This window comes from Carcharhinus amblyrhynchos, chromosome X (genome assembly GCF_965287045.1).
Source record: "Carcharhinus amblyrhynchos chromosome X, sCarAmb.v2.hapA, whole genome shotgun sequence".
Classification (NCBI taxonomy): domain Eukaryota; kingdom Metazoa; phylum Chordata; class Chondrichthyes; order Carcharhiniformes; family Carcharhinidae; genus Carcharhinus; species Carcharhinus amblyrhynchos.
Window position 1 is genome coordinate 4,349,774 of NC_137359.1, and position 11,636 is coordinate 4,361,409.

The 11,636-nt window shown below is 48.1% G+C and overlaps 1 protein-coding gene across 1 annotated transcript; it reads right to left on the minus strand.

Annotated features, from left to right (window-relative positions):
- Positions 1–4,598: 4,598 nt before the first annotated feature.
- On the minus strand, positions 4,599–9,579 carry LOC145361911 (uncharacterized). The gene is given in 3 exon segments (XM_080217897.1): positions 4,599–5,145; positions 6,074–6,137; positions 8,799–9,579. Coding segments are annotated over 3 exon segments (1,224 nt in total). The 5' UTR covers positions 9,462–9,579; the 3' UTR covers positions 4,599–4,648.
- Positions 9,580–11,636: the final 2,057 nt, after the last annotated feature.

Genomic DNA, 11,636 nt, shown 5'->3' on the forward strand with positions numbered 1-11,636 from the left:
TCTATTCACTGGGTACCAGCTCCATCCCTCTCCCTGGCAACACTATGACATGAAGCCAGTCTGCTCACAATCTCAGTGACACAATTGAGTGCATTGGCCATAACAAACATGGCTGCCATACACGTGCTATCTTGCTCATTTCCCTCAATGAAGATCATAGGTTTAGGTAAGATACTTACCTCTTTCCTCAAGTAAGGGGACTAGACACAGCGGCAACATGGTGGCACAGTGGTTAGCACTGCTGTCTCACAGCGCCAGAGACTCAGATTTGATTTCTGGGTTGGGTCACTGTCCATGTGGTGTCTGCCGCGGTCTGCATGGGGTCCAACCAGGTGCTGCAGTTTCCTCCCACGCTGTAAAAGACGTGCTGGTTAGGTGCATTGGCCATGTTAAATTCTCCCTCAGCGTACCCGAACAGACACCGGAGTGTAGCAACTTGGGGATTTTCACAGTAACTTCATAAGAACATAAGAAATAGGAGCAGGAGTAGGCCAACTAGCCCTTCGAGCCTGCCCCGCCATTCAATAAGATCATGGCTGATCTGTCGTGGCTCAGTTCCACATTCCCGCCCTCTCTCCATAACCTTTAATCCCCTCTCTTATCAAAAACCCATCAACCCGCGTCTTAAAAATATTTAGCGAGGCAGCCTCCACCACTTCAACAGGCAGAGAATTCCAGAGATTCACCACCCTTTGAGTGAAGAAGTTCCTCCTCAACTCCGTTCTAAACCGCCCCCCTTTATCTTGAGGCTGTGCCCCCTAGTCCTACAGTCCTTTCTGAGCGGGAAGAGTCTCTCCACCTCTATCCTATCCATCCCATTCATCATCTTATACGTCTCAATGAGATCTCCCCTCATTCTTCTAAACTCTAACGAGTACAAGCCTAGTTTATTCAGCCTCTCCTCATAGCTCAACCCCCTCAACTCCGGCATCAGCCTAGTAAACCTCCTCTGCACTCCCTCCAAGGCCAAAATATCCTTGCGTAAGTATGGCGCCCAAAACTGCACACAGTACTCCAGCTGCGGCCTCACCAATGCCCTATACAGCTGCAGCAAGACCTCCCTACTTTTATATTCAATCCCCCTCGCTATGAAGGCCAGCATCCCATTCGCCTTCCTGACCACCTGCTGCACCTGCAAGCTGGGTTTTTGCGACTCATGCACAAGGACCCCGAGGTCCCTCTGCACCGTCGCCTGCTGCAGTTTTTCGCCACGTAAGTAATAATCCTTCCTACCATTATTCCTACCAAAGTGGACCACCTTGCACTTGCCAACATTAAATTCCATTTGCCAGTTCCTGGCCCATTTGCCCAGCCTATCTAGATCCTTCTGTAGACTCTCCACACCCTCCGCACAATTTGCCATTCCCCCAATCTTGGTGTCATCAGCAAATTTCGACACCCTACACTCGGTTCCCTCCTCCAGATCATCTATATAAATGGTAAATAGCTGAGGCCCCAGCACCGACCCCTGGGGCACTCCACTAGTCACCAACCACCAATCCGAATAGCACCCATTGACCCCCCCACTCTCTGCCTCCTATTTGACAACCAATCCTCTATCCACGCTAACACCCTACCCCCAACTCCATGTCCCCTGACCTTCTGCAATAACCTCTTGTGAGGCACCTTGTCAACCGCCTTCTGAAAATCAAGAAAGACCACATCCACCGGCTCTCCTTTATCCACCGCCCTAGACACATCCTCATAGAACTCCAGTAAATTTGTCAGACAAAATAACTATTTCATGGTTACCATTACCAGCTTTCAATTCCAGATTTATTAACTGAATTTAAACTCCATCAGCTGCCATGGCGAGATTTGAACCCCTGCCCACCGGGTTTCCTGATCCAGCAATGTTACCACTTTGCCACCATCTTCATGGCAGTGTTAATGTAAGGCGAACATAAGAAATAGGAGCAGGAGTAGGCCATCTAGCCCTTCGAGCCTGCCCCGCCATTCAATAAGATCATGGCTGATCTGTTGTGGCTCAGTTCCACTTTCCCGCCCTCTCCCCATAACCCTTAATCCCCTCTCTTATCAAGAACCCATCAACCTGCTTCTTAAAAATATTTAGCGAGGCAGCCTCCACCACTTCAACGGGCAGAGAATTCCAGAGATTCACCACCCTTTGAGTGAAGAAGTTCCTCCTCAACTCCGTTCTAAACCACCTCCCCTTTATCTTGAGGCTGTGCCCCCTAGTCCTACTGTCTTTTTTGAGCGGGAAGAGTCTCTCCACCTCTATCCTATCCATCCCATTCATCATCTTATACGTCTCAATGAGATCTCCCCTCATTCTTCTAAACTCTAACGAGTACAAGCCTAGTTTATTCAGCCTCTCCTCATAGCTCAATCCCCTCAACTCCGGTATCAGCCTAGTAAACCTCCTCTGCACTCCCTCCAGGGCCAAAATATCCTTGCGCAGGTGCGGCGCCCAAAACTGCACACAGTACTCCAGCTGCGGCCTCACCAATGCCCTATACAGCTGCAGCAAGACCTCCCTACTTTTATATTCAATCCCCTTCGCTATGAAGGCCAGCATCCCATTCGCCTTCCTGACCACCTGCTGCACCTGCAGGCTGGGTTTTTGCGACTCAGGCACAAGGACCCCCAGGTCCCTCTGCACCGTCGCCTGCTGCAGTTTTTCGCCACGTAAGTAATAACACTAATCAATAAATAAAATGCCCGATACAGTTGCAAACAGTATTTTCCTACTTTTATACTATATTCCATTCGTAATGAATACCAAAATTCATTTTCCTTCATTATTACCTATTGCTGCTGCATACTAACTTTCTGCGATTCATGGACAAGGACACCCAAATTCCTCTGCAATGAAACACGAAGTTTTCCTCCATTTAGATAATAAACTGCCTTTTTATTTCTCAGACAGATTACTCACACATACCCCCGTTAAACTTTGGCCTATGCTGTGTGGAAATGCTCCCTTTCTCATTCCCCTGGAAAAGGAGTTTTCAAAACAGAAAGAAGACGCAGGCGCACAACCGCACACTGTCCGCGGGAAAAATGGCTGACGTGAGCTCGGTCGGGGAAAAAGACTGAGCTCCGTGCGTTGCAAACGGGGAATCGGGGAGATATTTTCCGGGTTTGCGGTTTACACATGGTTACGAAGCCTCTCTGCCCACCCGCCGGATCCATCGCTCCCTCCGAGCCGCCATTTCACCCACTTACCGATGGAAGATCAGATCACTCTCTCCCCATCGCCATCACTCACAGTGCGCATGCTTCACTCCCGTCCCTGCCCCTCCCCCCCATTCACTCCGATTGGTTGGAGGAGTACCCCTGCGCTGTCCTCCAGCTCCGCCCCCTCTCTTCCTATTGGTCCGGAGCTGTTGTCAATCAGTCGGGCATTGTGACGGTTTCAGATGGTGGGCGGGGCCACAGCCTCAGGCTGAGTTGCTGATTATTGGCAGTATTTTGTGTTTGGGAATTAGAGCTAGAGATGGATGGTCAGTTCCCCTGGGGCTGGGGGATTCACACTCATTATCATTGCAACTTTATACCAGACAGTCCCCGCTTCAATTCTCACTGCAAATCTTGTGTTTAAAAGTTATCCAAACTGGGAAAAAAAAGACAATAATTGGGACAGGAAAATATCAGGTAAATTTTAACACATAAAAATGAGATGAAACATTTCATCAGTTAAAAATGTTTAAATATGGACTAAATGGTGAAGGTTAAAAGTTGCAGAGGAACAGAAGATAGAAGTTATTGGAAAAGTCTCGTTAACATCTTTTCTTATTAGTCTTAGCAACTTTAAAACTTTATTGAGGAATATAAACTGAACAGGGAGGATAGTTACCAGGCACTGCAGTGCTGTCAGTTAGCAGTGCTATTCAGTCCAGCTGGTCCTCTCCCTGTTCCTCCACAGTTGGAGAATTGTGATATCCTGTCTCCAAACACATTCCACCCTGTTCGCACTGAGAATGTATTTGGGAGGGGACTGCATCTTGAAGAGTGTGGACATAAGACTGATGGTGGAGATAGGGCAGTAATTTGCAAGGATGAGGGGATAAAAGTTTTCTTTTTGAGGATGGGATACTGAATGTAGATTTGAGTGTGAGAGGGACAGTAATTCAGGAGAGAGAATGGTTAACAGTATCAGTGAACATGGGGAGATTGAGTGATCAGCAGTTAAGTGGAAATAGAATCAATGGAGCAGATAGTATGTCTCACAGACAATGTGAATTTCAAAAACACCTCTCCAAAAGCTTGTGCTACCAAATAAACCTGTTGGACTTTAACTTGGTGCTGTGAGACATCTTACTGTAACGCTGGCATCTCCATATCAATGTGAACTGAGAGGGGAGGAGGAGAGATTGGAGGAAGATGGGAATTCAGGACTCAGTCAAGGGGGAACTTTAGAGACAGTTTGCCCTGGTGGCTGGTGGAAGGGAGGGAAGCAGCAGAGGAAGCTGATGGGATTGTCTTAATCTTGGTAACAAAGAAGCTCCAAGAGCTCCTCACACTTGTTGGAGGTGAGGATGGAGGAGACAGAGGATCTAAGGTGTTAGAGATAATAAAAATACTCAATAGTGTGTGTTCAACATAAAGTTGATTTATTTGATTTTGAGGCAGAATATTAAAGCACGCAACCAGTCCAGATCAGCGGAAACAGATCCCATGAGGTTCAGTCCTGGATGTGATTAACAGCGAACACCTCGTGAACTTTCTGGTGTGTCAGCAGGGAGGATGAATCACTGAAACTCACCGCACACTCGGAGCAGGTGAACAGCCTCTCCCCAGTGTGAACTCGCTGGTGTACAGTGAGTTGAGATGACCACCTGAACCCAGTCCCACAGTCAGAGCACCTGTACGGTTTCTCATCTGTGTGAACACGTTGATGAGACGTCAGATCCCAGGTGCTTTTGTAGCACTGCCCACAGACCGGGCATTTAAAAGATCTCTCCCCCGTGTGAACTCACTGGTGTCTCAGGAGCTTGGATGAGTCAATAAATCCTTTCCCACATTCGGAGCAGATGAACGGTGTCTCCCCAGTGTGACTGCGCTGATGTGTTTTCAGCTCAGACGGGTATCTGAATCCCTTCCCGCAGTCCCCACATTTCCACGGTATCTCCCCACCGTGAGTGCGCTTGTGTCTGGACAGGCCAGATGCTTGGCTGAAGCCTCATCCACACACAGAACACATGTATGGTTTCTCCCCAACGTGTACAGGGCATTTTCCTTCCATGTTCAAAATATTCTGGTTACAAGCAGTTGTCAACTCTGACAAATCCTGATGTGATGTTTGGTTTCAGTTTCCCAACTGCAAATCCATCCCTTAACTAACATCCTTTGAAAATGATTAAAAACAGAAAAGAAGGAATGAGAGAGAGCCCACAAAAACACAGAGGCAGGTTGTGAAATTGAGCTGAATCAATCTAATAATGTGTGGGGCAGGCACTAGGAAAACAAAGTGGCCATGCAAGCGATAGATTGTAAAAACCCGACTGGTTCACTAATGTCTTTCAGGGAAGGGAAACTGTCACCCAGTCTGGAACTATGGAGCACGCTGGTGTCTGTCACAAGATAGCAAGAGATGAAGAGAGAAAATTGAAGCAGACCGAGAATGAGGGGGATTTATATACCTTCAGTTTGACCAGAACTCTGAATCTCCCAAACCCTCAACTTCCACCACCTAGAAAGGCCAGTGTAGCGGGTGTACGTGTAAACCATCACCAACAAGTCACACACTGCTTTGACTTGTCAAACTTCTAGTACTGGATGAACAGAACTTCCTTCCATTGAAATATTGGGAGGACTGAAGGCATTGCAATCAGTCCCCACTACAACTATACTCACTAGTCACTCCCTCTCTGTGGCAACTATCTGAGGGTGCACCAGATTGTTCACAACCATGGAGAAATATGGTACGGAGGAGACAGTAGAGAGGGAGAGCCCTTCAAAAGGAACTGACTTGGTTCAGAGATATTTACAAAGACAGGACACTCCGTATGTAATAGAAAAGATGAGTTTCCAGCCACCAAGATTGCCAATTTCCACCTCAGTAATATTGCTGGACTACACCCTAGTCTCAGCTCATCCAGACAACTACCCAAATGCACTCCCAGCCCTGCTGCACATTGTCTACTGGACACATGGCGGCCGTGAGCTCGGGTCTGTAAATGGGGACAAACAGCTGCAAATGGAGACTGGCAACTTCTTTCTTAGTTTATACAACATCTTTATGAAGCCAATCCGTCCCCACACACAGGATCTATCACAGGGGGTGGCACAGGGTTAGCACTGCTGCCTCACAGCGCCAGGGTCCCAGGTTCAATTCCGTCACTGTTTGTGTAGAGTCTGCACGTTCTCCCCATGTCTGTGTGGGTTTCCTCCAGGTGCTACGGTTTCCTCCCACAGTCCAAAGATGTGCGTGCGAGATAGTTGATCGACCATGCTAAATTGACCCGAACGTCAAGGGGATTAGCAGGGGAAATGGATACGGGAATAGGGCCTGGGTGGGATTGTGGTTGTCCCCTCTCTTCCTATTGGTCCAGAGCTGCTGTCAATCAGCCGAAAAAGGGAGGAAGCAGCAGAGAGAACTGATTGTCTCAATCTTAGTGAGACAGAAGCTCCAGGCGCACCTCACACTTGTTATTGGAGCTGAGGATGGCAGAGACAGTGGAGAGGGAGAAAGGAACTAACTTGGTTCAGAGATATTTACAAAAAACAGGACACTCTGTGTATAATAGAAAGCTAATGTATTTAATTATATCCACAACATTAAGTTTTTAAAGTTTAAAGTTTTTCATTGGTGTCACAAGTAAGCCTTACGTTAACACTGCAATGAAGTTACTGTGAAAATCCTCTCATCGCCTCTCTCAGTTGCCTGTTCAGGCACACGGAGGAAGAATTTAACATGGTCAACCCACCTAACCAGCACGTCTTTCAGACTGGAGCACCCGGAGGAAACCCACACACATATGGGGAGACTGTGCAGACTCCACACATGATGTGGATGTGCCGGCGTTGGACTGGCGTAAACACAGTAAAAAGTCTGACAACACCAGGTTTTAGTCCAACCGATTTATTTGATAATATACTCACTAGCTTTCGGGGTTACCCCCTTCGTCAGGTGAATGGAGAGTTCTGGCCTCAGAACTCCACACAGACAGTGACCCATAAGAAATAGGAGCAGGAGTCGGCCATCTAGCCCTTCGAGCCTGCCCCGCCATTCAATAAGATCGTGGCTGATCTGAAGTGGATCAGTTCCACTTTCCCGCTTTCTCCCCTTAATTCCCTTGTCTATCAGAAACCTATCTACCCGTGACTTAAATATATTTAGCGAGGCAGCCTCCACCACTTCAAAGGGCAGAGAATTCCAGAGATTCACCACCCTTTGAGTGAAGAAGTTCCAAGCTGGGAATCAACGCTGTGAGGCAGCAGTGCTAACCACTGCACTACTATGCCAATTAAAATCTATATTGGGCTGGAGTTTATTATCAGCAGAAACAGACCATAATAAACATGATTCAGCCCTCAAAGAACAAAGAAAATTACAGCACAGGAACAGGCCCTTCGAGCCTACACTGACTATGCTGTCTGACTGAACTAAAGCTGCCTACCCTTCTGGGGACCATATCCCTCTATTCCCATCCTATTCATGTGTTTGTCAAGATGCCCCTTAAAAGTCACTATTGTATCTGCTTCCAGTACCTCCCCCAGTGGCACGTTCCAGGCACCCACCACCGTCTGCATAAAAACTTGCCTCGTACAGCTCCTTTAAACCTTGCCCCTTAAACCTGTGCCCCCTAGTAATTGACTCTTTCACCCTGGGAGAAAGCTAACTATCCACTCTGTCCATGCTCCTCAATCTTTTCGACTTCATTGAAGTCGCCCCTCAACCACTGTCGTTCCAGTGAGAACAAACCAAGTTTCTCTAACCTCTCCCCATAGCTAATGCACTCCACACCAGGTGACATCCTGGTAAATCTTTTCTGAACCCTCTCCAAAGCCTCCACATCCTTCTGGTAGTGTGGTGACCAGAATTGAACACTATATTCCAAGTGCGGCCTAAGGTTCTATGAAGCTGCGACATGACTTGCTAATTTTTAAACTCAGTGCCCCAGCTGATGAAGGCAAGCATGCCGTATGCCTTCCTGACTACCTTCTCCAAAGATGTGCGGGTTAGGTTGATTGGCTACGCTAAAAAATTGCCCCTTAGTGTCTTGAGATGCACAGGTTAGAGGGATTAGTAGGTAAATATATAGGGATATGGGGGTAGGGCCTGGGTGGGATTGTGGTTGGTGCAGACTTGATGGGCCTCTTTCTGTACAAGTAGGGTTTTGATGATTTCTCCACCTGCGTTGCCACTTTCAGTGACCTGTGTACCTGTGCACCCAGATCCCTCTGCCTTTAATACTCTAAGGGCTCTGCCATTTACTGTATAGTTCCTCTCAGTCCTCTTTTAAGGTCAAACCAAATAGACAAACTCAAATTAAATTAGGACAAAGTAAAATGGGCAGCTCCCCAGTTCCTCTCTGCATTAGATCTTCCAAAATGCATTACCTCACATTTATCCAGATTAAGCTCCATCTGACATTTCTCTGCCCAAGCTTCCAACCAATCCATATCCTGCCGTATGCTCTGAGGGTCCTCATCCCATCCGCAAATCCACCAAGCTTTGTGTCGTCCGCAAGCTTACTAGTCAAACCAGTTACATTTTGTATATATTACAAACAGCAAAGGTCCCAGCACTGATCCCTTGGGGTGATTAACAGTGATATCCGATCACTGTTGTTACTTGTGAACTCACTGGTGGTTCAGCAAGTTTGATGGGTGATTGAATCCCTTCCCACACTGAGGGCAGATGAACGTCTCTTCCTAGCATGAACTCGTTGGTGCGTCAGCAGGTGGGACGTCTGAGTGAATCCCTTCCCACAATGGGAGCAGATGAATGGCCTCTCTCCAGTGTGAACTCGCTTGTGCCTCATGAGGGTGGAAGATTGAGTGAATCCCTTCCCGCACTCAGAACAGGCGAACAGCCTCTCCCCAGAGTGCACTCGTTGGTGCACAGTGAGATGACACAACTGCTTGAACCCAGTCCCACACTGAGAACACCTGAAAGGTTTCTCATCGGTGTGAACGCGTTGATGGATCACCAGGTTCCCGGAGCTTTTAAAGCACTTCCCACAGTCTGGACATTTAAACGGTCTCTCGTCAGTGTGAACTCGCTGGTGGGTCAGCAGCTGGGATGACTGAATGAATCCCTTCCCACAGTCAGAGCAGGTGAACGGTCTCTCCCCAGTGTGACTGCGCCAATGTTTCTCCAACGCTGAAGGGTAAATGAATCTCTTCCCACAGTCCAAACATTTCCACGGTTTCTCTCCAGTGTGACCGCATTTATGTTTCGCCAGGTCAGATGATTGGCTGAAGCCTCGTCCACATACGGAGCACATGTACGATTTCTCCCCACTTTGATTGGTGCTTTTTCCTTCCATGTTCAAAATTCGACAGTATTCAGACTGCGATTCTGACGTGATGTTTAGTTTCAGTTTCCTGACTACAAGCCTTCCCCTTTTAATAACCTGTGAAATTGATTTAAAAACAGAAGAGTGAGAGAACCCACAAAAACACAAAGGTAGGTTGTGAAATTGAGCTGAATGAAGCTGGTCATTTGAGAGACTGACACAGACACCATTACCTCCAAGTCACATACCATTCTAATTTAACTTTCCAAACGCACTCTCGGTCGGTCTGTAAACCTCCCCATAATCTTCAGTTCGTCCAAAACACTGCTCCCTGGGTGCTTACTCACACCAAATCTTGTTGACCCACCAGGTTAGGAAAGTGGGTAAAGAAGTGGCGGATGGAATACAAGATGGAAAAGTGTGAGGTTATGCACTTTGGAAGGAGGAACGGAGGCAGAGACTATTTTCTAAATGGGAAAATGCTTAGGAAATCAGAAACACAAAGGGACTTGGGAGTCATTGTTCAAGATTCTCTTAAGATTAACGTGCAGGTTCAGTCAGCAGTTCGGAAGGCAAATACAATGTTAGCATTCATGTCGACAGGGCTAGAATACAAGAGCAGGGATGCAATTCTGAAGCTGTATAAGGCTCTGGTCAGACCCTATTTGGAGTATTGTGAGCAGTTCTGGACCCCATGTTGAAGGAAGGACGTGCTGGCCTTGGAAAGGGTCCAGAGGAGATTCACAAGAATGATCTCTGGAATGAAGAGTTTGTCGTATGAGGAACGGTTGAGGACTCTGGGTCTGTACTCATTGGAGTTTAGAAGGATGAGGGGGGATCTTATTGAAACTTACAGGATACTGCGAGGCCTGGATCAAGTGGACATGGAGACAATGTTTCCACTAATAGGAAAAACTAGAACCAGAACGCACAACTCAGGCTGAAGGGACAATCCTTCAAAACAGAGATGAGGAGGAATTTCTTCAGCCAGAGGGTGGTGAATGTGTGGAACTCTTTGCCGCAGAAGGCTGTGGAAGCCAGGTCATTGAGTGTCTTTAAGACAGAAATAGGTTCAACAATCCCACCCAGACCCTACCCCCATATCCTTACACACTTACCCTCTAATCCCTCTAACCTACACGTCCTAGTACACTAAGGGGCAATTTTAGCATGGCCAATCAACCTAGCCTGCACATCCCTGGACTGTGGGAGGAAACCGGAGCACCCAGAGGAAACCCACAAGGAGAATGTGCAAACTCCACACAGACAGTGACCCAAGCTGGGGATCAAACCCAGGTCCCTGGCACTGTGAAGCAGCAGTGCTAACCCACTGTGCCACCATCCCAACCCAAAAGGTTAAAGTCCATTACAAAGCCCCTATAAAGGTGGCAGCCGTTAACCCGGGTCTGGCAAAAGGAGAAATCCAGACTTTTCCCTCCCGTTCCCTGCAAACACAAGAGTTAGTGGTTTTTGGGTGTGCGGTCTGAACCCTCTGTATCCTCTCTGCTGGCCCCATCCTCCCTCACCCAGACAGTAACTCTGTTAGAGGTTTGGGGAGTGGGTCTGAACCCTCTCTCTGCTGGCCCCATCCTCCCTCACCCAGACAGTAACTCTGTTAGAGGTTTTGGGGAGTGGGTCTGAACCCTCTCTCTGCTGGCTCCATCCTCCCTCACCCAGACAGTAACTCTGTTAGTGGGTTTTGGGGAGTGGGTCTGAACCCTCTCTCTGCTGGCCCCATCCTCCCTCACCCAGACAGTAACTCTGTTAGAGGTTTTGGGGAGTGGGTCTGAACCCTCTCTCTGCTGGCCCCATCCTCCCTCACCCAGACAGTAACTCTGTTAGTGGGTTTTGGGGAGTGGGTCTGAACCCTCTCTCTGCTGGCTCCATCCTCCCTCACCCAGACAGTAACTCTGTTAGTGATTTTGGGGAGTGGGTCTGAATCCTCTCTCTGCTGGCCCCATCCTCCCTCACCCAGACAGTAACTCTGTTAGAGGTTTGGGGAGTGGGTCTGAATCCTCTCTCTGCTGGCTCCATCCTCCCTCACCCAGACAGTAACTCTGTTAGTGGTTTTGGGGAGTGGGTCTGAACCCTCTCTCTGCTGGCTCCATCCTCCCTCACCCAGACAGTAACTCTGTTAGTGGTTTTGGGGAGTGGGTCTGAACCCTCTCTCTGCTGGCCCCATCCTCCCTCACCCAGACAGTAACT